The sequence below is a fragment of the Canis lupus genome, chromosome 4 (genome assembly GCF_011100685.1).
Source record: "Canis lupus familiaris isolate Mischka breed German Shepherd chromosome 4, alternate assembly UU_Cfam_GSD_1.0, whole genome shotgun sequence".
In the NCBI taxonomy this organism is placed as follows: Eukaryota; Metazoa; Chordata; class Mammalia; order Carnivora; family Canidae; genus Canis; species Canis lupus.
In genome coordinates this window covers 51,311,034-51,337,860 of record NC_049225.1, presented here as the reverse complement: position 1 = coordinate 51,337,860, position 26,827 = coordinate 51,311,034, and the positions used below count along the sequence as shown (strand labels likewise).

Below are 26,827 nucleotides of genomic sequence, written 5' to 3'. Positions count from 1 at the left end.
ACGGGAAATAGGGTGAGAACGCCCTCCGCAAAAGCCTCAGTCAAGTTCAGGCTCAGGTGCTAGTGTTCCATCCTTAACTCTGTGATACACACATATACATTCTGTGATTTCAGGCCATCACCTGGAAACCCATACCTCCAAGGATGGTAGACAGGCTCAGGACACAGCACAGGTAACGTGACTGGCACCGGGCCTCAGGTGCAGAGAGCACCCTGTAAATGGCAGCAGCTGCTGCTCTATGGATTACAGAACACAGTATTTATCCTTTGCTCCCCAAACCTGGGATATTCTTCTAAAGTCCTGTTAATTAGGTACAGATGAACCAAAGCTGGTAGCCAGTGCTACGTTTTCTTACAGGCTCTGATAAAGGGGTAGAAACAAGCTCAATAAAAGGTTCCCCCACCCAATGCCACCGGCCGGGCTGTGCTGGACGCTGGAGTGGCTCCAGTCTCCTTCCTCTGGACTATGACCTTGAACTCCACTCTGGGGCTGCAGGTTCCAAGGTTCATGTAAGGGGAGGCAAAGGGGAGTATGGGTCCACAGCCTTTCTGGATGGGTCCTCCCCAAAGGGGGTGGGGCACTTCCAGGTCACTGAGCTAGTCAGCAAGAGGCAGGATGTGCACACACCAGGGTGTGAGCTCTGGGAGCATAGGGACTCCCACGTTTGCACCGCCTGCCAGGTTCCACCACAGAATAGCTGGCATCAAGAAACACAGGCAGCCCCCGTGGAGGGGAAGTCTCCCTGTGGCTGCCCTCTCAGCCCATTCTGGTAACAAGCCTGGAGGCTGGGAGTGTCTCCCACTTGGAATCAGAAGCTCAGAAGGATTGAGTGAGTTGCTCCAATCACCCAGGGGTAAGAGACAAAGGAAAACTGGAAATATGCCTATTTGCTCCATGAGGGTAGGGGTCAACTGTGCTTTGTAGAATATCACAGAACCCCTCCACCCAGCACAGCACCTGGCATAAACTGGTTAAAGATTAGTTTTTTTAAATGATAAATAAATGGCTCCGAAGTCCAGAGCATCTCAGAGAGTTGTGGGTGCAGGGATTCCCGTGGACGTGGGTATGAGGTCGGCTATGCCCCTCCCCACCCAATGGCCCTGTTCTCCACACACACTCATCTTCATCCTCCTCTCTGCTTATGCTAGTTAGCACTTTGATGCCTGAGCCTTTCCACTGAAGATCTGTAGGATCAACAGGACCTACTTTACCCCAATGATAGAGTGGGGATTCAAGAGTGTATCTATAAGGGGATACACAGAAGGGGCCTTCTGTGATAAAGGACCACCCCCACCCCCCCATCCACCCAAACCAGCTTTTTCATTAAAAAAATTTGGCAGATGGGACACCTGGGTGACTCAGCAGTTGGGCGCCTGCCTTCAGCTCAGGTTGTGATCCTGGGATCCGGGATTGAGTCCCACATCAGGCTCCCTCCAAGGAGCTTGCTTCTCCCTCTGCCTATGTCTTTGCCTCTCTCTCTAGGTTTCTCATGAATAAAGAAATAAAATCTTGAAAAAAAAAAAGTTAAAAATTCTTTGGCGTTCTGTAGTTACTGGAGGCCAGACGGGGGCTTCCCACTGGTCTCCCTAGGGGACACTGTTCATCTATCCAGCAGGCAGTGTCTTTCTGAGGAGCCATGGGAGACAGACTGTGAGCAATGTGACAGAGAAGCCAGGACACTACTCTGAAGACAGCACCCTCTCCAAGGCTGTTGTACTTGGCAATGCAGCACGGAGGGCAGAGGGCACTCTGATGACGACTCCCCTGGGGTTCTACAGAGGCGCAGCCACTTGCTGGCAGAGGGCTGGGCAGGTCTCAGAATCTTGGCCCCTGTGATGGTAACAACAGAGGTGGGACTGGCAAAGGTAGCGTGAGAACTCAGCATTCTGGAATGGTGCCCAGTGCTCTGCCAACACTGGACCTTGCTCTTCTTTGTGAAATTCTGTCGATTTGGGGCCAACTGTGCAATTGTAGTCACGGGGATGACAGGTTAGTTTCTGGATAGGATCTGATATGGGGGACACAGAAAGCTAGGGAGAGAGCACGAGAAGCCTTTAGCTAAAGGCAGGGCATTGGTGCTCTTCCAGGGAGGGCAGAAGCTGTGAAGACCACAGGAGGTGAGGCAGCAGGGCGTGCCCCCCCACCCCGCCCCCACTCTGCCCTTAACGTGCCGCAGGGATCTAGAGGTTAGAAAACGTCCCAGAGAAAAACCCTCTGATCTTAGGGGCCAGCTGGGGAGACCTGACATGAAGGTGGATCTGGGACCTTCCCTGGGTGGGTCCCATCTTTCCTCAGGACACAAAGAAAGGTCTTTACGGGGTGGGTGTCTTACAGCCCCAAAGAGACGGCCTAAGTGGAAGCAGTGTCGACAGTCCCTGTCCCTGAAGAGGACTCATTCTGCAGATATACCTCCTATGCACTGAGCCTTGGAGATGGTGGAGCACAAACCGAGTCCCCCTCCACAGGTTGCCTTACAGTGTGTCCCTCCTCCCAGGGCCTAGCTCCCCCTCCCCCCACTTTTTTAGACCTTATTTATTTGAGAGAGAGAGAGAGAGGAAGCACAAGCAGGGGGAGCGGCAGAGGGAGAGGGAGAAGCAGACTCCCTGCTCCCAGAGCCGGATGAGGGGGCTCGATCCCAGGACCTTGGGATCATAACCCGAGCTGAAGGCAGTGATTAAACTGACTGAGCCACCCAGGCGCCCCTCCTTCCTCTCTTAAAAGCAGGTTGCTCCACCGATGGCTGCACCTCTAGTCTGACACAGAGTAGGAAAGAATGAATCAATGAATGAGTGAATAATAAATGAATAAAAGTAAGCACATTTCTGACAGGCTGAGTCAATTCCTAAGTCCAACTTTGGAAACAGACAAGAGGTGAGGTTGTGGGTGGTTGTTTTCTTCGGGAGGAAATTGTAAAAATGCCTCCCAGGTCAGAGGTGGCATTTGGCCAGCCGAGTCACACATTGGCTTCCCTTCTGGCTTCTGACACAGGACTTCCCTGTCTCAGAATGGAGCAACTGGTACAATGACTTCACGCAGTGGCCCCTGGAAATCCTGGACTCCTTTGTGCTCTGCTTCATGAATAATTTCATTGCCTATCTAAAAGCAGGGGCTGCGGGGTGGGGGGCCCTTTCAGGTACACGGTGGGCATCTGGGGCCAGGGCTGAGCAAGTACTTCATGCGGAGGAATGGAGTCCTCTCTGATGACAGAGGTCACTGCCTTGTAGAATGCTCATCCCAGCTTGCCAGGGGCTGCTCTGGACCAGGCCTGATGGGGCCGCAGCTGCAGCAAGAGCAGAGAATGAATCCTTCTGGATGGCAGTGCTATAGGTGTGGACATCAGGGGTCCTGGCACCTCTGCTGGAGCAGGGAAAAGGAGGAGGTGGCCACTTCTTTCAAGGTTAGAAGGGGAGCGTCTTCCAAATCTGTAACTTGGTCCTAAAGACTGAGGTGTTCAACCAGGTCAGCTAACATGTGGTCTGCAGGCTCCGAAGAGAGAGCTGGGAGTCTCCTAGCAACCTCGCCAGCTGCTTGTCTGTCTTCCCTGGTGTGGCCAACGAAGGAAGCGATCCAGCTGTAGGACAAAGGCCACTGTGGTGTGGTGGCTGAGAGCAAGGACTCAGGGACACGGCTACCTGGATCCCCATTCACACTCCCTTGGGTAAGTCACCCACCTTACTGGGCCTCAGCTTTCTCCTCTAGCAAGTGGAGAAAATAATACTGCCTATTTTATAGGATTGTTCTGAGGATCAAATGAGTAAATCCATGCAAAGAACTCAGAAGACTGCCTGGCATATCAACAACCTATTAGCCATTCCGTGATCACTGGGGTCAGGCAAGGTCTGCCCTCCACCCCAAATTTTGATTACAGAAAAAAAAAATGTAGTAAGTTTGCAAGTAATTTTTATTTTATTCTTTTTTTTTCTTTTTCTTTCTTTCTTTTTTTTTTAATTAAGTTGGCTCCACGTCCAATGCAGGGTTCAAACTCATGACTCTGCGATCAAGAGTTGTATGCTCTACTGACTTAGCCAGCCAGGCCCCCTTTATTTTATTCCTTTATTCCTTTCTCTATTTTCTAATTTTCTACAAGGAACTAATATCATTCTCCCACTGAAGAAAAACAGTTTAAAATTCTTAAAAGATGCCACTGATGGGAACCTAGAAGCCAGAATTGGCAGAGTAACTACCAAAGAAGGCTCCAGAACATGTGTGTCTGTCCTAGTCCAAGACTATCCCAGTGAGAATCTGCTTTACAAGTACTCACAAATCGGAGTGCCCTAGAAGAGTTCCAGGAACCCTAACACGTCAGTGACAAAGACGACACTTTTCCTGTCTAGACATTGAAATGCTTGTAATTAAAACAAAGACTCAGGAGGCAGGGAGAGGCAACAGATACTCCTTCAAGACAATCTCGAAAATCCAGGCAAAGACACCTAACCTAAAAATCATCTCTAATCTCACCACTTGGGGTATAATGGGCTGGCCTAGTTCCTCTCTGGATCTGAAAGTTTTAAAGGAACCAAAGCTGCCCTGCTGGTAGTATTACAAGTCTCACTGACTAGGTGGTGGGTGCCCAGTGAAGGGGAGGCTGCTGTGAACAGGGGAGCAAACTCCCTCCACCACTGAGAGCCGGGGCCTCCGAGGTGAGGCAAGGAAGACATATAATCTGGAAAACTCGGCAGTGGCTCTCCCTCAGGGGAAGGGGCCCTGGATGAATAAAAACTTGACAGCTCTGCCCTCCTCCACGTCAGCATTAACAAGAGAATGTGTATAAGGCAATCCTGGATGTAACAGGGGACAAAGTTCGGTCGGTAAGACACAAGGATTCAGAGAGGGTTCAAGGTTAAAATAAATGAAAAGAAAAGAAAGATGAAGGCCTAGCTCCCAGCACAAGCTGCAGATAAGTGTGAAGACCAGACAGGGTGCCTGACGTCAATGTCTTGGTCATTATCCCACGAAGAAGTGGGTCAGGCTATTCTCCTGAAAGTCAAGACACTGAGATTTTCATAGAAGCCACTAGCCCGTGCTTGGCACGTGCCCAGAGACCTGCTGGTGATCCCTGGCTGGGAGGCTCCTTCTTTAGAACATGCCTCCAGATCATAAGCAACATGAGGACGGGGACTTGATCGTTTCGTGCCCTGCTGTCTCCCAGGCTCAGTGCATAGTAAGTACATGTGTGTGAAATGATTTGTCTTCAGTGGCAAGGCCTGTAGATATTCTTTCTGTTTGCTACTGCCTCCCCAGGTATATAGCTTCTGGTATACAGCAGAGGTCAAATCAAGGTCTTTTGAGTGACTCACCCATATGGGGTCAAGGTTAATTGCATCTTTAATTAACCCATGCATTTTAAGATTCCTCCCTTATTCTCACCAGCCACAAAACAAAACAAAACAAAACAAAAAACCCCCCAAAAACAAAAAACCCCCACTTGGATCCCAGAACTCCAGGCCCTGGACAAGTAGGCCTGAGCACTACAGTTGCTAAAGCAAACTACATTTCTGAGTTTCCGGCCCAGCCAGCTTCCTGACTGACGCGTCACACAAAATCCTTTCCCTGAAAATAGCTCTAAGCCTGCCAGTCTGCAGAGATGGGAAAAGGAAATGGAAAATCACCAAGTCCTTCCTCACTCACTGCACTGCAACATCAGAGCCCCAAGCCCGGATGTACTTGGTGTGGCCCTCATGTGACAGAACAGACCACTTTTTCCAGTCCACCCCAGGCTGTGTTGCGTGGCCACCACCAAAACGTCACTGATTAGAAGATGCACCATTGATGCTGCAGCAGCTTTCTGGAGGAAATAATCAATGACTGTCATATTAAGGGCACACATCAAATGGAAGACCCATGCCAATTTCTGAAATGTGAGACTGTGGCAGGGAGGAAATGGTAGTGCTCCCTCCTAGCCCCCCTTGCACGAATTACCTCCTGCATGGGGGCTGCCATATTTCTTTCCTTGCAGATTTGGGTATAATCCTGTAAATAAAATCAATAAATCTCATGCTTTGTCCAAAGTAACACCCCTAAAAAGGCCACCTGGAAAAATGGCCCCCTTTGCATCTGCTGGCTATAATTAGTGCCCTAGAGGCATTTCAAGCACTCCCAGTTTTGGGGAGAGCTAGTGTGCTTAACTTCCCTAGGCCTTCCTCCATCCGGGTCTAGGGTCTAGGGTCTAGGGTCTAGGGTCTAGGGTCTAGGGTCTACGGGGGGATTAAGACTGCTTTCAATGCTTTCAAGTTTCCAAATCTCCAAGAGAGACCCCATCCTACCCTCCCTGCTGTCAAGGAAGCTGCTCTTCAGAAGCAGCAGTTGCTAAGTAGTCAAAGCAGGGGGAGGGAAGGGAAGGGATTTTTGGCGACTGAGGGGGAGTGAAGGTGTTTTACTGGGAGACAGGCCTCTCCTAGAATTTCCTGAGGCCCAGAGCATAAGTACCAGACAGCCAATGGCTTCAATCGGTGCCTTTGAAAAGAGATGAGGCTATTGATTTTTCTGGCTTATGGAGTCTTAAAAGCAATTGGTCTGGGGAATTAGTTTCTCATCTGAGCATCCTGGACAGGACAAGGCAGAAAGGCGGGATGCAAATGCACTCCCTGCTGGGAGCACAGAAGAACAGCCACAAGTAGACACCTGTGAGGGGCCAACATGGGGGAGGCACACTGCTCCTCTTCTGATAGTTTATTTAGATAGAGAAGTGTGGTGCCAAAGGCTCCCACAAATTAAGTTGAATTTAAGAAAAAAGGGATCTTAGGGTCCCTGAGTGGCTCAGTCAGTTAAGAATCTGCCTTTGGTTCAGGTCATGATCCCCGGGTTCTGGGATCGAGTCCCGAGTCAGGCTTCCTGCTCAGTGGGAAGTCTGCTTCTCCCTCTACTCTGTTGCTCCCCTGCTTGTACTTGTTCTCTGTGTCAAATAGACAGACAGACAGATAGATAGAAAAGAAAGAAAGAAAGAAAGAAAGAAAGAAAGAAAGAAAGAAAGAAAGAAAGAAAGAAAGAAAGAAAAGAAAAAGAAAGGAAAGGAAAGGAAAGGAAAGGAAAGGAAAGGAAAGGAAAGGAAAGGAAAAAGAAAAAAGAAAAAAGGGAGCTCACCTGTTGGTTAAAGCCTCTGCAAAGCAATTTACTGCTACCTCTCAAAATCTTAAATGCACACACCTTTGACCAAAGCAACTCCACCTCTGGGCATTTTTCTCACAGACATACTTACGTGTGCAAAAAGGATAGTTGTTGTCATATTATTTACAGTAATGAAAAAAACCCGATGGCAATCTAGATGCCCACTGATTGAGGAGTCATCAAACAGACGGCAGTGTTTATGATATGGTGAACTCTACCATCAATACAGAGTAAGGTAAAACCCTGCAGACTGACAGGAAAGATGGTCCCTGGTGTACTACGAAGGAAGCACTTTTGGTATGAACCCACCTATGTAAATACACAGTTGATTCTGGTCATTCTGCAGAAGCTATGTTCTATAAAGTCACTGGGGACACTGAACAAGTAGACACAGAACCATATTCCTAGGGGGGAAGTATGGGGTTAGGTTCCTGTGAGCCTCTGGTCACGTTTTCCTTAATCGGTCAATACAAAACCTGTGAGTTTCTGTTCAACATACTGTCAATTCATTATCACCAAACTCCCAGCCAGCAGCGTGAGAACTCATGCCTGAATAAACCTCACCCAGCACACGTATTTTCTTTCTATGGCACATCACAGCCTTGTGCTCAGGAACGTGAGACAGTACTTCAGTATGAGAACTGTTTCATTTACTTTTTAAAAAGATATATTTATTTGGGGGGGTGGGGAGAGAGGGAGAGCACATAAGCACACCTGCGTGGGGGGGGGGCAGAGGACGAGCGAGGAGGAGAGATGCGGAGCAGGTGGGGGCTCGATCTGAGGACCCTGAGATCATGACTTCAGCTGAAAACAACACTTGGATGCTCAACTGACCGAGCCACCCAGGCACCCCTTGAGGGCCATTTTAAACAGTAAACTGCCAAAAGCAGAAAAATGAGAAAATGTGGCGCTAAAGAGACTAAGCAAAGAACCCTTGTTTTTAAGCACGACCCTTTTTAAGGACCTTTGTTTTCTTCTGAAAACAAGAAGGCACAGGGTTGCCTTGTTCCACCTCAGCCGGGAAATGCACAGGGAGTGACTCTGCAGAGTCCGTGAATGACCGCCAAAGTTCGGTGGGTGCTGATTTTGAGGTTGCAGATACATTTTAGTGAATGGGTCAATTTGCAAGTACAGAATCCTTGAATTATGAGGATTAACTCTATGTCTCTATATGCACAGAACATTTCTAGAAAATACAGGTCAATTTGGGAAAAAGATGTAAGAAACTACTGCCAGAAGCTATCTTTGACACATGGGATGGGTAGCGGATTTTCTCCTTTATCCTCTGAATCTCACTATCCAAGTGAGTATACCATTTCTAGTTTTAAAAATCTACGGGAGGGGGGCACCTGGGTGGCTCAGAAGGTTAAGTGTCCAACTATTGGTTTCAGCTTGGGTCGTGATCTTGGGGTCGTGGGATTGAGCCCCACGTTGAGTCCTGTGTTCAGTGTGTGGAGTCTGTTGGAGATTAGTTTTCCCTCTGCTCTTCCCCTAGCTCCTCCCTCACTCCTGTGTGCGTGCTCTCTCTGTCTCTAATAGTAAAATCTTTAAAAAAAAAAATAAGTAAAAAAAAAAAAAAAAAAGAAGAAAAAAGAAATAAGTAAAAATAAAAATATACGGTAGGAAGATGAGCCTTTCTCCAAGTACATGCAGCAGAACATGACAGATTCACTCTGGGCTAAAGGATCCTGGCCTGCTAGAGGGCCAGTGCCTTGCAGAAAGGCCATGTGACCACCCCCTGCTTGATGCTCCCCTCTCCTGGAGGAGGAGGAGAGCTGAGATGAAGGCTAGCAGAGGACTCAGCCTCACCTACGAAAACCTGAAAGTCAGGACTTTACGCCCAAGAAACAGACTTGTCACCCTTAGCTTTTCCTGCCTTTCATGTACCAGAAGCAATCAGTGAAGGACAGGATAGGACTTATAGTCCAGAAGAGAAAGTATGATGGAGCTGGGGTTATCTATATCTATATCTATATCTATATCTATATCTATATCTATCTATCTATCTATCTATCTATCTATCTAATCTATTTCATCTATATCTCTATAGAGAGAGAGGAAGAGAAAATAAAAAAGGCAGGGGGAAGGGGAGAATCTTACAATTTTGTTTACTGGGCAGTTCATATGGGTATAATATAGGATTCATTTTTCCTCCTTATAAATGAAAATAGATTTATTTTCCCAATTATGAAAACACATAAATAAGTCTGGGTCTGGAAGTATACAGATCAAACTGTAGCAAAAGGACCACAGGTTTGGGGGAAAGAAATTTTTTTTTATATAAGTGCTACTCATGTGGATTTTTTTTTTTTTTTTTTTTAGATTTTATTTATTTCTTCATGAGAGACACGGCAGGAGAGGCAGAAGCAGGCTCTCTACAGGGAGCCTGATGTGGGACTAGATACCAGGACCCTGGGATCACAACCTGAGCCAAAGGCAGACGCTCAACCACTGAGCCACCCAGGTGCCCCTCATTTGGAATTTTTAACAATAAAAATGTATTTCATACTTTTTTTTTTTTATCATAATAACAATGTCTTGCATTTAAGGCCATGCTGCCCTAGCAAAAAGACCATCCTGGTCATGCCTCTGGCCTTCCTGGTTTTCTTTCCCACACTCTCTCTTTTAAAAAAAAGATTTTTTTAGAGAGAGAAAGCACACAGATGAGTGTGGAGGGGGAGAGGAACAGGAAGAGAGAGAGAGGATCTTAAGCGGGCTCCACAATCAGTACATAGCCATGGCAGGGCTTGATCCCAGGACCCTGAGATCATGATCGGAGCTGAAATCAATAGTCAGTGGCTTAACCGACGGAGTCACCCAGGCGCCCCTCCCACCCTTCCTCCTGCCTCAGTTTGCTCCTTGTCCTGGGGCCAAGGAGTCAACACCCAGTCATCTCTGAGCAGCAACAGCCAGGCAACAGCAAAACTCTTGAGTTTCCTTAAAAAGTTCAACGTTGAAGAGCCAATTTTTTTTTTTTAAGATTTTATTTATTTATTCATGAGAGACACAGGCAGAGGGAGAAGCAGGCTCCATGCAGGGAGCCCGACATGGCACTCGATCCGGGGCCTCCAGGATCATGCCCTGAGCTGAAGGCAGCGCTAAACCACTGAGCCACCTGGGCTGCACTGAAGAGCCAATTCTTTTTTTTTTTTTTTTTAATTTTTTTAATTTATTTATGATAGGCACACAGTGAGAGAGAGAGAGAGAGAGAGGCAGAGACACAGGCAGAGGGAGAAGCAGGCTCCATGCACCGGGAGCCTGACGTGGGATTCGATCCCGGATCTCCAGGATCGCGCCCTGGGCCAAAGGCAGGCGCTAAACCGCTGCGCCACCCAGGGATCCCGAAGAGCCAATTCTAATCAGCAATTCCACTCTCAGGTTTATACCTAAGAGAACTGAAAACAGGTGTCCAAACAAAGCTGGTGGTGAATGTTCATAGCACCACTGATCATAATAGCCAAATGGCAGAAACAACCCAAATGTCCATCAAAAGACAAAGGCTAAACAAATTGTGGTATATCCATACAACAGGACGTCATTCGGCCTTGACAAGGAAGGGAGTACTCACGTGTGCTACAACTTGGATAAGCTTTGAAAATGTTAAGTAAAAGAAACCAGACACTAAAGCTCACTATTATGTGACTCTTTCATATGAAATATCCAGAATAGGCAAATCCATATAGATTAGTGGTTGCCAGGGCTAGGAGTGGGAAGGAATGGGAAGTGGCCACTTAATGGATACAAGGGTACCTTTTAAGGTGATGAAAATGTTCTGGAACTAGAGAGGGGATGGTTGTACACCAGTGTGAATGTACTACATGCCCTGAAACTGTACGCTTTACATTGGTTACAATGGTAAATTTCATGTTGTGATAGGAATTTTACTGCAATTAAAAATAAACAAAACTCTGAGCTGTGTGACCCTCGGCAAGTTACTCAGCCTCTCTGAGCCTACAGAATGGGCAGATGACAGCTCAAGCACATAAGCTGGTTGAGAGGATTCCACATGACATGAGTGTTAAGTGCCTGGCACAGGGCTGGGTGCACGGAGAGGGACCAGTAAGTAACAAAACTATTGCTGCAGGGATGACAGGCATGGCACACTGTCAAAGCCAACTCACCTGGGAGTTGTAAGGTCTCCATCCTGCCAAATTATCCTTTCAATTAAGCAACTACTACAACTGCAAAAAGACAGAGGGGGAGGAAAAAAAAAAAAAAGACAGAGGGGGAGGGAAGCTGTAGAAGATGGAGCAGAGGGTAGAGAGAGTGGCTCTCCTATTCTTATAGTATATTTATATCTAGACTATATTTAGAGTAGGATGCCATCCTGTGTAGGAAATGCAGACAGTTAACTCAGTCATTGGAAGACCAAGGGGTGGCTTTGCCACTTGTCCACCACGGAACAACCTATAAGTTCTTGCTTCCCCCCCCCCCCCCCCGCCTTTTCCATTGGCCTGTACACAGACCCCTTGACTGACCCTTACTTTGAAGGGGCAGAGGGGCTGTACATAGGTACAAGGTTGCATCTGTGCAAAGGCCTTTATCTGGAGGAAGCTCTAAAGCCTGAAGACCTGACAGGTGGGGGCAAGAACTGTAGCTCTTCTTATTGAGGAATTATTTGGTACTGAATTAGCAGAACTCAAAGCTTTCTGAGGCAAGGTGACCCCCCTTGTGGCTTACAGTCAGCTTGGGGAGAGGGGAAGGAGCATTCAATAGGATTTCAGGCTGTCATGGAAACTTTTCTTTCCTGAGGCCTCTGAGCATATGGCAGGTGTCCTGAAAAATCCGTTCCTGCCGCCCCAGGCTGGCTGCTGCCCTCAGACATGTGGGTGAGGGCGTCTGCCGCCCCGTCTGCAAGGCCCCCTTCCCTCTGCCATGGCGGCAGCTGCACAAAGGCGTCTCCAGTGTGCGCCTCACGTCCCTGCTCCCCAGACAGATGCTGGGGGACAGCCTCCATGGCCCCATGGAAATCTAAGTCCCCTGCCCCCATGGGGCCTCGATGCAGCCCATAGATCACAGACAGCAGCAGGCCAAAGGCCACGGTGCAGACTTCTCCTGGGCCGCCTGAAACGCGATGCCCATTCTGCCCTCGGCTGAAGCTGATGGGGATGTCTTGTGAGCCTAAGACGGAAGAGAGCTGCATGTTGATTTGGGACTTTGAAGTACTAGGCAGGCTGGATTCCCGCCCAGCAAGACTGCTTTCTCTGTAGAACACAGGAAATCCAGCTGGCCCAACGTAGAGCAAATGACAAACTGGGCGGCTGTAAACTCTAAGCAGTGAAAGGGATTACACATCACAGCAGGTGGATGGTGCCATGGTGGAAAACAATACAGAGTGTTTAAAACTCAAAAGCCATGCTTCTAGAACTAGGTGATCGTGCCCATAGGGGTTCATGGCAGCGTGCCAAGAGCAGACAAAGCCACAGGAGAAAGTGGGTACCATCTCCTCGCAGCACCTGTGAGACTCAAGGACTGGGGAGGAGCCGATTTAATAAAACAGGACAGCAACTTATTGTGGAGGGGAATATCAACTCTGGCTGAATTTTAAGGAGAAAGAAAGAGATGTCAAGGAAATGTCATGACTACAGCTAGCCACTTTGGGGCATATTGCCCCTCTGCGTCAAGGCGCCTTGGAGAAGTGCGGGGCCCTAGCTTCATTCATTCCTTTATTCCACCAATATTTTTTCTGAGGTCTTATTATGTACTAGGTTCCCTACTTTTCCTTAAACTCACTGTTTAGTGGGGGAGATGGATGTTTTTTTTTTTTTTTAAAGATTTTATTTATTTATTCATGAGCGACACAGGGAGAGAGAGAGAGAGAGAGAGGCAGAGACACCGGCAGAGGGAGAAGCAGGCTCCATGCAGGGAGCCCGACGTGGGACTCGATGCTGGGTCTCCAGGATCACACCCCAGGCTGCAGGCGGTGCTAAACCACTGCGCCACTGGGGCTGCCCTGGAGATGGATGTTAATTAAAATACAGGATGCCATGGAAATGTGTTATCAGGGAGACCTCACCTGCCTAGGGCAACGGGGGAAGGCTTTCTCAGGGATGCAGGGCCTGGGTGACATTTAACTAGGACCAGACAGGTGGGGTGGGGTGGGATAGGGAAGTTCTCCAGGCAGAAGAGACAGTGCATGCAAAGTTCTGTGACAGCAGGGGGCTTGGCTAGAGATGCACCAGGTCAGAGAGACAGGACCTTGACAGCTGATCCCTACCCTCAGACTGCCGGTAAACCAGGGGGTGGATTCTAAGCGGCAGGATGGTAGGATGACAGGACAGAACCGTGTTTTAAGCACATCCCCTGAGCAGCATAGTCATGTGGTAGTCTCTACCAAGGCAGGTAGACGGACTGTCAAAGGTATGTTGTGTGTTTTGTGAGGCCTTGCTGGAAGATGCAAACCCTAGGAGGCCAGTGTCCAGGCCTGGTGACAACACAGTGGGCCCTGCTTGGCCCCAGTCAAGCAGTCACATTTCCAAATACCCCGAAGAACAGAGATTCTCCTTCTAGCACGTTCAGAGGCCTCATGCAAGGAAGCAGGTAACACGGACCAAAAGAGCACAGGTTCTGGCTCTCACAGTTCTGGGTTCAAATTTTACCTGCTATCTACTAAGCTAGATGACCCAAGGCAAGCTTCTTAATCTCTCCGTGCCTCGGTTAAATGGGGGTACCATCAAATGTCCATCTCCTAGGGTTACGGTGCGGATTTATTAAGACCAAGTGGCTAAAATCCTCATCACTTAGCCTGGTACATAACCAATGCTAAAGAAAATGTTGATTATTACCACTATAGTTCGCACTCAGCAAAGGATGGACACAGAAGACGTGCAAAGACCTCAGAAATGTAAAATGACTTGGGAGCACCCAGGCTCCAAGGAGGGGGGCAGCAGGAAGCAGTGAGTGCACATACTTGCGAGCAGGAGGCAGGAGACCGCCACGGCATACAGCTGCTTGGAGGTGGTGATGTTATAGCGGTCGAGGAAGTGGTCCAGCAGGTAGACGGCCAGGTGCCGGGCCGCGGGGCACAGCTGGCAGTGGCTGCTCAGCAGGGTCAAGATGTCGACAAAGAACCGGCGGCTCTTCAAGAGTGGGGAGTGGGCTCGGAAGGCGGGCAGCTTCAGCTCCTGGAGGACAGGCAGGACAGAAGGAGGGGGTCAGGGCTGCCCCTCGAGAGCCTCAGATGCCCCAGGAAAGCAAGACACGGGGGGGCCTATCTGCTGGCTGGTTAAAGGGCAGAGATTCCCTCCACACCCTGTTTGTTTTCCTTCCAGTACCAGGATGGTAGTCCCGCGCCCCCATTCCAGAAACTCCCGGACCATCTCCCATCTGCCCTCAATGAGCACAGGTTTATGAAGTGTCAAGGATAGGATGGCAGAGGCAGGTGAAGGAGGTAACAGGTGCCAACGACCCCAGTCATTCCCTGGGGAAAAGATTAGCATGTACAGGAGCACAGGACTGGAGGTCAGAGACCAGCATCCAAATTCCGGTTGTACTATCAACCAAGTTGTGCCAGCCTGGTCACCTGCCTTCACTTTTGTCATTTTTCAACGGTTGAGGATTAAATGAAAGATGAATGTAAACACCAGCACACAGGCACCTCTCAGGGTCCCCAGCTTAATTTTCTCTGTAGGTGAGACTGCGAGAGATGATTTTTAAAAAATATTTAAGGTACAAAAAGCTGTTAATAGTATAAAGAATTCCTAAAATAACCTTCATCCAGATTCCTTGGCTTTCATTTTACCTTTCCGCTCTCTGCTTACATGTACACTTTTTTCCTAAAAGTAAATTCCAAACATACTTCTCCACCAGGAAGCAACTTTCACTTTGTAATTTGTGTACTGCCACGTTATCCCAATTTATTTCTCTAACACAAGAAAAGCCAACAAGAGAAATATCAAACCAACCAAGATTTTTATGACAGGAAAGATTTTCTTATATATCTATTCTATTTGCAATTGAACCAAAGTAGGCCCAACATGGTTAATTTAGGAAATGCCATAGCTACATTCGGGCGAGTACATAAACTAAAGAGACGCAAAATCGAGGAAAAACTGGAAACAAAGACCTGGCAGAAAAATAACTGTGGGAGCTCGCTCATGGTAGGTTCACGGGGGTGAGAGTAAAACAAACTGGAGTCCCTTGTCTGTACAATGCTACTTTCACAGCCCTGGGCTCTACTTAGGTAGCAACAGTTCTGGGACAAGTGATATCTGTTCATTCATTCATTCATTCATTCATTCAAGAGATATCAATTCATTCATTTAACTCAGTATCGAGTACCTTCTGTATATCAGACATTATTCCAGGCACTGAGGATATAATCTAGTAAAAGACAGACACAGACCTAGTTGTAAGATTAAGACTGTAAGACTCTTAGAAGAAAACAAAAACAAATCTTTATGGCTTAGGCAATGGTTTTGATATGACACAAAAGTCGAAACAACAACAAAAAAATCTAAATTGGACTTCAAAACTTATTTTTTTAAAGATTTATTTATTTATTCATGAGAAACACACAGAGAGAAAGGGAGAAACACAGGCAGAGGGAGAAGCAGGCTCCATGCAGGGAGCCCGATGTGGGAGTCAATCCTGGATCCTGGGATCAGGTCCTGAGCTGAAGGCAGACGCCCAACCACTGAGCCACCCAGGTGTCCCAAAGGACTTCAAAACTTAAAATCTTCATGCTTCAAAAGACTTCAAGAGAGTGAAAAGACAACCCACAGAATGGGAGAAAATGTTCGGAAATCATGTATCAGTAAGAGGCGGTATCCAGAATATATAAAGAACTCTTACAACTCAACAATAAAAAGACAACCCAATTTAAAAATGGGCAGAGGACTGACTAGGTATTTCTGCAAAGATGACACAGAAATGGCCAATAAGCACATGAAAAGATGTGCAACACTTAATCACTAGGAAATGCAAATCAAAACCACCATGAGATACCACCTCACATCCATTACAATGGCCATTATAAAAACAAAATCAGAAAATAAACAAGTGTTGGTGAGGATGCGAACAAATTCCACAATATGCCCACACAAAACATGTATAAGAATGTTTCTGGCAGCATTATCCCTCACAGGACAGAGACACTGAAGAGATCCCAAGAGAGACTACTTTTTTGTTGTCTCTATCCTTCCTAGGACCTACACTCCTGCCCTACGGACGCATTATGGTACAGATAACATTTGTCCTTCTTGTAAAGATCGAGGAGTTAATAATCTCTTTGGAATCTTTGAGCCCAACAGATAACATCTAAGGAGTGATGGGGCAGGGTCATCATGAACATTTTTCAAGACCAATGACTCACCAAGACCCCTGGCCTCAGGGCATAATGACTTATGGACACCTAAACACCCCTCTTTGTTCCTGGATGCCTGAGAAGACACTGCACCAGACCACCATCGTCAATAAAAACCCCAGGCCCCAAGCAAAGAGGAGACTCACTCTTCTTTCCTTTCTGAGCCTCCCAGATGCTCTGTCTGTATCTGCTCTGTCTTCAACAAACTGCTCTCACTTCCTCTTGGCTCACATTTAATTTCTATCCTGTGAGAAGCCAAGGACCCTCTTGGCTGGCTCTGCAGGACCCCTTCTGGGTCCTTGGACCCAGCTAGTCTGCATCAATAACAGCCTCCAAACGGAAACAACCCAAACGTGCATCAGGGAATCAAGGGATAAACAAAATGTAGCATATCCATACAACACAATATTATTTGGCCATAAAAAAGAAAGGACATGAACATGATCCTTGCAAACATGCTATGTGAAGAAAAGCCAGTCATAAAAGGCCACATATTGTGATCCTATTTATATGAAATGTCTGGTATAGGCAAATCCACACAAACAGAAAATAACGTTAGTGGTTGCTGGGAGCTAGAGCTGGGTGGAGGTTAATGGGGGGTGACTGCTAATGGATACGGGGTTTCTCTTTGGGATCATGAAAATATTCTGAAATTAGATAGTGTTAATGGCTGCACAACTCTGAATGCACTAAAGGCAACTGAACTGTATCCTTTAAAAGAGTGATTTTATGGCATATGAATTATATCTCAATAAAGCTGTTGTAAAAACAATAAGATGGACACATCACCCATTCACACAGAGTTTATGGCCCAGTAAGAGAGCTAGAAATCAAATAATAAGGCAATTACACAAGTCCAAACTGTGATCAACACTACAAAGGAAGGCTACATGCAGTGAAAGCACCGCATCTTAGAGGGAGTGAGAGTGAGGCCTTCTCTGGGGAAGTGAAGGCTGACCTGAGATTTCCTGCTGGGATCTCTTCTCTTCTGGCTTATTCCCCTATGGAGGCCAGGATGGCTCTCTTGGTAACCCTAGAGCTTTGCTCATGGAAGGTACTCCATGGTGAATAAATTACTGCCTCTCCCTTTTGTTTACATATAAAGAAACTGAGTTTGAAAAAGTCTCGAGACCCCAGGCTTTACTTAAGTGCAACTGATCTGAGACCACAAGACTTTCTCAACCCTTCATTTTAAGTAACCTCTACACCCAATATGGGGCTTGAACTCACAACCTGGACATCATGAGTCACAAGATGCAACAACTGAGCCAGCCAGTCTCCCCTGATTTTTTGTTGTTGTTTAAATCATGGAGAAGATCTTTTATCGTCAGTTTAACTTCTTTAAAGAAGAACCTTGACTTCTCTGTGTATTATTTATCTCCAGTGTTTGATGAATTTATGTGGTCAACGTAGGATCTCAAAGTCCTTATGGGCAGGGTTTGGGTCTGATTGGCTCCTTACCATTTGGTCAGCACCCTAGGGTGACTAGGGAACATTGTCAGGTGCCCAATAACCAGTTGTGGAAGAAATGACAACAGGGATGGGGAGGACGGGGATGGAAAGAGGAACTGCATCCTGGTCCTGGTAGTGAGTAGCGAATGCCCTGGCCCCACTGGTCTAGAGGAGTGGTCAGTGGGAACATCAAGAAGGAGAGATGTGGGACACCTGGGTGGCCCGTGGCTCAGTGGTTGAGTATCTGCCTTTGGCTCAGATTGTGATCCCTGGGTCCTGGGATAGAGTTCTGCATCAGGCTCCCTGCAGGGAGCCTGCTTCTCCCTCTGTCTATGTCTCTGCCTCTCTCTCTGTCTCTCATGAATAAATAAATAAAATCTTTTTTTTTTAAAAAAAAAAAAAAAAGGAGAGATGTATCCAGGCAAGATTTGGAAGGATGTCTAGGAATTGACCTGTTGAAGATGCAGGAAGTAAAGAAGCTCAGCAGTAAAGACAGCACTTGCAAAGTTACCCAGGTGTTCCCCCCAGGGAATCTGGAGCACTCTACAGAGACAGGTAGGGTGTCCCTGGACAGGGCAGGTGGGGGTGGTGGGCACAGTCCTATCTTGCGTGTCCTGCTAAGATATCTAGCCTGTCCTAAGGGCAACAGAGAGAGCCGCTGAAGGGCTTAGAGCAGGGCATCAACAAAGGCAGGGTGGCTATACATGAAGACCTCTCAGCTGGGATCCTCTAAGACTATGGCCAGACAGCTGGTAGCTGCGGCCAGTGGGGCAGCTATAGCTCCAAAAGCAGCCTCCCTTTCCACCCTCCAGCAGCCCCCACAAGCTTGCAGGCTACTGGGGTATTTCTTCTTGACAGAGGGCTCAGAGGCTGTTGACAAGAAGCAATCACAATCACAGATCCTTGGTGTTCCAAGGCAGCAGCTGCCGGAAATCAGACAACTAACCTTTGTCCCAGGCTGCCTGGCCCTCATCAGGGCAGTTCAAAGTCCCAAAACACAACAAGGAAGATATGCAAAGTCCTAACTTCCCTCCCTGCTCAACTCAGCCAAACTTAATGCTTCTGGACATTTCTCTTGGGTTAATTGGGAGAAGAGTGCTCAAAGCAACACACTGTAGTTCTTCCCTCTGTATACTTCTCTGGGAAAAGGAACCACTGGCTTGAGCCGATTCTCAAAGGAAGAATTCGTGCATAAAAGAAATAAAAAAGTTATGGACCTTTGGAACGGGCAACAATACATGTCAAGGAGGAGTAAGCAGATAGGGCTTCCCAGAAGACGCTGGCGTCAAAAGTGGCCAGGATTCTGAAAGCTAGAACGGCTGTTTATCCCCGTTTCTCCATCCCCATTTCTGCTCATTGCTCAGATACTGGTTTCAACGTCATTTCCTAAAAGAGGTTTTCTCTGACCCCTCATCATTTCACATCAGGTCCCCCTGGTTCTCATAGCAAGCTGTTCCTCATGGCCAAATATTTACTTATTTATGTGTGTCTTCGTACTGACTCTTGCTCCTGAGGGTGGGGGCCGTGTCCGTTTTGCCTGCACCATTTACCCCATGCCCAGTGTGTGCCTGACACAGGGGCAGGTGCTCAAGAACTATGTGTGCGGGTGAAAAAAGAATGAGTAGTCAGGAAAAGGCAGGAGGAACCTTAAATTACTATGTGCAAGAAGCCAATCTGAAAAGGCTTCATATTATATGATTCCAACTCTAGGACATTCTGAAAAAGGCAAAACAATGGAGAGGGTAAAAAGAGTGGTGGTTGCCGGGGGGTTGGGTGGGTGAGGGACAGAAGATTTTCAGGGCAACGAAACTTCTCTGTATAATATTACAATGGTGGATATGTGTCATTATACATTTGTCAAAACCCACAGAATGTACAGCAAGACTGAACCCTAATGCAGACCTTGAGGTGACAATGATGTGTCACTGAGGTTCATCAATTGTAACCAATGTACCACTGTGGTGTGGTGGGGCACGTGGATACGAGGGAGGCTGTGCAAATGTGGGAGCAGGTGGTATATGGATATATATGGTGGTATATTATATATCTCTGTACCTTCTGCTCAATGTTGCTGTGAACCAAGGGGTGCCTGAGTGGCTCAGTTAGCTAAGCGTCTGCCTTTGGCTCAGGTCACGATCCTGGGTCCTGGGATCGAGCCCCATATGGGTGGCAGGAGGGTCCCTGCTCAGTGGGGAGCCTGCTTCTCCTTCTCCCTCTGCTGCTCCCCCTGCTTGTACACTCTTGCTCTGTCAAATAAACAAAATCTTTTAAAAAAGATACTGCTGTGAACCTCACACTGCTCTGAAACAGTCACTAAAAAAAAAAGAATGAATGCAGTAATATACTCCCTGTACCAAATACACTCCTCTCTCCACATACTGGGGAGCGGCTTGGCACAGACTTACGTTAGGCAGCTCCGGGACGGAATCTGAACTCCACTATTTATTAACCTTGGCCATGTGAATTCTGAACCTCGGTGCCCTCATCTGAAAATCGGGGGTCACGCTGCCACAACTGTAAAGTATTTGGCACTTAATAGCAATCAGCAAGCTTTAGTGGCCTCTTCCTCAAGCTAGGCAATCAAACTTGAGATAAACTGAGCTTATCTGCCTCTGTCAAAAGCTCTTTGGACTCTCAAAGGAACACGTTTTGTTGGGTGGACTGAAGCTTTCTACCTGAGGGTTTACAGCTGGGCCCGAGGGCTTCCGCAGGAAAGGAAACCTACCCAGCCCAGGTCTTCAGAGAACCCCCAAGCCAAATGGAATGAGGGGCTCCCGGCCTCAGCTTCTGGTGCTGAGAAGGGTGATTCCTTCGCAAACCAACAACGTGGAACGCCAGCACGCCTACCTACCGTGTTTAGTTTGAGAGCCCGGCTGAATCCTTCTGTAACCCAATTAGGGGGGGAAAGGCCTTCATTATAAAGGCTTTGCTCTAAAGATCCGCATTCCTCCCCAAACACTTTTGACCTAAGTCGGCTTAAAGTCCTAGGCAGCCAGCAGCAGCCAGGGTGAACGAAGCCACCCCTCCTATCCAGGGGCCTGGATTCCAGAAACAAAAGAGCAGCCTGCGAGGGGCGGCCTATAAAGCCCTCCCGGATTAGGCAGGCACTTGGCAGGCGCTCAGCAGCCAGTGTGGGCGGGAAGGGGCAGGAACCGGGCCAGGCAGTGACCTTCCTCCCAGCAGGGCAGGGGCAACATCAGAAGGGGGGGGGGGGCACCGATGACTAGAGGCAGCGGCACAGGCAGAGGCTTCCAGAAACTCTCTCCCAAGCCACCGGCCCTTTATCACCTGGACCTGACGGGAGAAAACGGCTCCTCTGCTACATCTGGACAGGAGCCATCCAGGGACACGGGGACAGGTGGCCATGATGCAGTTCAGCTGTGGGGGTGGAATCTGCCCTACAGAAAACTGCTTATGTTATCAAAGTAGTTCATTTTGGTTTTTAAAAAGAGTAATAGTAAAAAACAAAAACAAAACAGTAGCAATAGACAAGAAAAAATTGTTATATATACAACAAAATGTTAACAGCGGTATCTTGGAAGGCTCAGATCTTGTGTGATTTTTATTTTCATGCTTTCGACGTTGTGGATTTTTTAAAAAACACTCAAAGTAAACAAACTCAAAGAACAGACTGGGAGTTGTCGGAGTTGTCAGAGGTGTCAGAGGTGTCAGAGGTGTCAGAGGAGTGTCCGAGGTGGGAGATGGGTGAAATGGGTGAAGACAGTCAAAAGGTACAAACTTACAAGTATAAAGTAAATGAATGCTGGGGGGTAACGTGCAGCGTGGTGCCTATAGTTAGGAATACGGTATTGTAGTACATTTGAAAGTTGCTGAAAGTTGATCTTAAAAGTTCTCATCACAAGAAAAAAAATGTAACTGTGAAGTGAAAATGCTAATAACTACACTTGATGTGGTGATCATTTCCCAATGTATAAAAATATTCAATCCTTATGTTGTACACCTGAAACTAATATAATGTTACGTCAATTAAAAAATAGATTGTTTCAGGGATGAAAACTAGAGCATGGGGAATACAGTCACTATACTGTAATAACACTGCATGGTGACATATGGTAACTATATTTATGGTGAGCACAGCTTAATGTATAGAATTGTCTAATGACCATGTTAGACACCTGAAACTAATATAACATTGCATGTCAATTATTTTTTAATAAAAACAAATTAGGGTGCCTGGATGGCTCAGTCAGTTAAGCGTCTGCCTTCGGTTCGGTTCAGGTCATGATCCCAAGGTCCTGGGATTGAGCCCCACGTCAAGGCCCATGTCAGGCTCCCTACTTAACAGGCAGTCTGTTTCTCCCTCTCCCTCTGCTCTTCCCCTTGCTTGTGCTCTCTCGCACATGCTCTCTCTCAAATAAATAAAATCTTAAAAAAAAAAGTAAATAACATTAAAAAGAAAAGACTGAAACTTAAAAAAACATTCAATGTGTAACCGATATGAATTTTTAATTACTGTGTTTCCAGTCTGAAAAGAAAAGCAGGGAGGGCCTGGATACTTACCATATTAAGGCCCAGCTCACAATGTATCCCCAAGGATGCCTGGGCAACCACACATCATCACCATGAGAAAATCACCGTTTCTAAGAACATGCCCCATGCGAGCCCCGTGCTAAATCTCCCACCTTGTCCTTACAAGATGCAAGGTCTCACTCAGGTCCAACTCAGTAGTGTTCTTTCTCTTTTCTTTTTTTTTTTTTTTTTGCTTTTTACTAGTCATAAATTATATATTCACTGACAAATTTTTGAACGTAGAAAAAAATAACAAATATCACTACTGATCTCTCATGCACAGAGAGGTCTTATTCGGCTGTTTTTCTCTGTGCAAACTTCCACAAAGTGGAATCATAATCTACAAGTGGATCATAATCCACTTCCCCTTTCAGATGGCATGGAAACCATGAATAGCAGCTGAGCCTTTCATCCTAGTAAGGTTGTGTTGTGACTCCACCAGACCTCCATTCTGGACATTTGGGCCATTTCTCTTCCTTGCAGGGTCTGTTCTGGAACTCATCAGACAGGCCTTCCCTGACCTCCCTCCATGCCACAGCAGCCCACGTGTTCCCACACTGCACAGTGGCTGTCAAGTAAACGGTCTACCTGCTTATTAACTGTCCTCCTCCTTCCACCTGCAGAAAGTGATCTCTGTGAGAGAAGGAGCCACTTTTCTCTCCAGGTCTCGGCTGTACCCCCGGCATGTGGCACACAGAAAGGGTTAATGAATACCTACCGAATGAGTGAATGAATATATGAACACACGAATGGAATGGAGTGTTCTTCGTGATGAATACAGGTGTGACCCCAGCCAACACCTGCTGGAGGAATGCTTTCTTTGCCTGTGGCCATCCCAGCCCCACCCCTGACACCCTTGTCCAGTCCTGTATCTTTCCTGGGGGGACTAATGAGGAGTGTGTCGCGGGGACTGCCCTGAGTGGGAAACTCCGCTGTGATGAGGGACACTTCTATGACTAGAGGCACCATTCTGGGGGAAAGGAAGGTGGTACACGTCCAGAAAGGCTTTAGAAACCACTCTGCTTGCTGACCAAGAGCTCTGTCTGGGGGTTCCAAAGCTGAAAGAGGATTATCTGAGAAGGATAGTGCTCCGAGAAAGGCCAAGGACAAGTGAATCACAAGGCCTGCAAAGCCCAAGCTGGGACGCACGCAGAGGCAGCGGGCTGCCTGGACAGGCTTCGGAAGCCTGCAGGCCTGTGTCTCCCCTCCCCCACAGAGGCAGTGACCTTGCCAGAGGCAGCAAACACTCTCCACCTGGCTGGGCTCAGATATGCCCCGGAGAACCAGTGAGGCCAGGCTGAAGTGCAGTTCAACAGGCCCCAGCCCATGGCCAGGACAGCTGGGCAAGGACCCTGGCCTGTCACTGCTGCAGGACAGACAGATGGGGGAGAAAATTCAGCCTGTGCTCTTCACACACAGGTTCTGCCGGCATTTTGAGGCTAACCTCAGAGGAGTTTGGAGGTCACGTGCACTGTAAAAGCTCAGCCAGTCACCCCTGTTTTCTACTATTAAGGGAGGAAGGGAAGTCTTCGTTTTAACCCCTGGTGTCCTGCACTGTGTTGTTCTCTAACTGCCTTATGGTTCTACTTCTCATTGTTAACCCACTCTTCCTTCAGATCTAGCTGAGAAGTCACTTCTGAAATGTGTTTCCTGGTCATGCCCCTGTCACATATTCTCTAAGCATCTAGAACTTTGCTCCATCCGTCCGTCCATCCATCCATCCGTTCACTTTTAGTGTCTTTTTTCACTCCTCAACTGTAAACAATCAGGAAGAAAGGGATGGGTTCATTTTGCTCAACTCTGTGACCCCACTACTTGACACAAAAGAGACACTTTATAATTACCAAAATGTTCCAATTTGGACAAAGGCAAATACTTGAAATGAAAAGGTAAGTAAAAATGAGTTGTTCCTGATCTTAGATTGAATGAAACGATCATAGCGTACAATTCCAGATACTCATGGAGACCAGAGAGGAGGTATAAAAGCCTGGGGATGCTGAATTCTAGGGGTGACAGAAAGCTCTGTCCTTGCCTTGGGGTGGTGGCATGTGCCTCAGTCTACCCAATAGCAATAGAGAGTGAACAGAGAGGAAGCCGGTAGTGTTTTACAAGGGACTGGGAACTTCAAAGTGATAAATTATACAGTCTATACTCAGACATTTCAGAGGCAATGTTTCCCAATGTGTGTTCTGTGACATCCCAGACCCAAGGTTCGCTCGAAGGGATCTTCGAGCCATACTATATACTGCGTACTACTTTGTTCCTTCCTAAAAGGAATCATTTATCAGCTCACTGGAAGCCCTGAAACATGTTCAGGAAAAAACATAGTTTTAGGAAACTCAAGGTTAAATCTGTTTAACCACAGATCACCATCACCACCATCACTTTTGGTGGTGGGGGCCGGGGGGAAGTGCAGAGTAACATCCCAGAGAGCACATTCTGGGAGAGGTACTTTAGGGTGCTGGCAGCTGGGCACTGGTATTCTGGGAACATCAAACCCCAATGTGTCTGCAAGGTGAAACTCCAGAGAAAATCCCTGGCTCAACTCCAAGCTTGATGATGTGAAGCAAAAGATTTACTGAAAAGCTCATGGAGATAAGAAAAAAAAGAAAACAAACAAACAAAAAAACCACTGCTTCCACCTGCAGAATTGCCCTGGTAAGAATTTCCACACAGCTATGGTATTAGGAGCCTAGGAATGGCACAAGAGGGTACAGATGCCAGCTCACCCAGGCAGCCAGGAGCTGAGTGCCCTGCCTTGTGAGGTCTAGGGACTGGGCTCCAAATTAAATCCTCCTTACAACTGCCCTACCTCATATATTATATTTTTTTTCCTGGAAAAAATATATATAAATTCCTAAATACATATATATGTAATATATATAAATATATACGTATATATTTAACAATTTTGGCAACTCCCAACCCTCTGCAAACACTTGGAAACCATCTATTACATTGGGTAGACTGAGGCACATGCCACCACCCCAAGGCAAGGACAGAGCTTTCTCTTTTCCCTAGAATTCAGCATCCCCAGGCTTATATACCTCCTCTCTGGTCTTCCTGCATATCTAGAATCACCCATTGTGATGAACAACTCTATACAACCTCCCATTTTATATGCATGTGTTATATACATAATTTTAAATACATATGTATCTCATTTGCCAGGTACTGTGTCCCATGCATTGTCCTCTCATCCTCCAACAGGCCGAACAAGGTGGAGATTATCTTCGTCCCAGTATTCCAGACAAGGACAGCTCAGAGAGGCTATGCAACTTGCTTACGGTCACCTCACCCCATTAATAAGTGATGGATGGATCTGAATCTGGCCTTTCTGACTCCATGCTTCTAATGCTGTTCTGTAGCTTCCATGGGATAGTTTAGGTTTGTGTTTTCCTTCCAAAGTAATGTCATATTTAACTGATTATAAAATATCTGATTACTATAGGAATTATAGAAAACACATATATGAGTACAAAGAAAATTAAATTCAGCAGGAATCCCACCACTGAGAGGTAAATGTGAACAGCTACACAGGTGGGTATATGCCCCTCCAGTCTCGTTTCTCCACACACACACATGCCCCCAGTTCTCTCTCCCATCATCTGATCACCCTCCTGACAACTGTAACTCCTTCTGGGCTCTCCAGCCCAGCACTCACTCTGTTGAGGTGGACACAGTCAGTGGGACCACCACCGGTACTGGTTGGCACCCAGAGAACTGAAGCCATGCTGCACCTAAGTGGCAAATCTTGGACTTAGACATCAGAGGAACTGGCTGGGCGTGGGCTGTGACACTGCACCGAGTGTGACAACCACTTCATGAATGGCCCAAGGTGCAAAAGCAGGGCTGAGCTGCTCCCCCACACCAGCCACTGAAGGAAAACCACACCGGTCTCCTCTGTGCTTCCCACCATGCTCAGGGCTGCCAACTGCTGCCTCCCTAGGGAGGCTGGGCCTCCAGGCACTGGGCCAGCTGGTTGGGAAACAGCTTGAAGGATCGTGTCTGCCTGAGAACAAAGAGTAGCAAGACATGAAGAAACACCATGTGTAACCAAGGTGACCAACAGGAAGTGGAGACTTGCAAATTAAAAGGGAGAAAGAAAGGGGAGGGGCGTAGGTTGGTTCTTCAGAGGCCTCAGGAGAACACACCACTGACCTGAGAGGCCCTGCGAGGCTCGAAGATCACCCTCCTTCCCCTCTCTGCCCCAATTGCTTCATAAAGCCCTAGGAGGTATTTTCGGTAAACAACCAACATCTCGGCGAGAATACTATTTCAACACTCAGGAGGGGGTGTCTTGCGGCACAGGGAGCCAACAATGTCGGTGACATCCCCTCCTGTTGACCCGTAAGCTTGTAGTTTATTTCTAGAGGACAGAAAGGTCACCTCAAGCCACCACATCTCTCACTGGCCCCTTGAACTCAGGAAAGGGCC

The 26,827-nt window shown here is 47.3% G+C and overlaps 1 protein-coding gene across 1 annotated transcript in view; it reads right to left on the bottom strand.

The window, feature by feature from the left end:
* CCNJL (cyclin J like) overlaps window positions 1-26,827 on the bottom strand; it is a 55,205-nt gene that overhangs the window by 14,091 nt on the left and 14,287 nt on the right. The window contains exon 2 of the mRNA XM_038534872.1: window positions 14,015-14,228. Within this exon, the coding sequence (XP_038390800.1) occupies window positions 14,015-14,228 (214 nt within the window). The remainder of the gene's footprint in view (window positions 1-14,014; window positions 14,229-26,827) is intronic.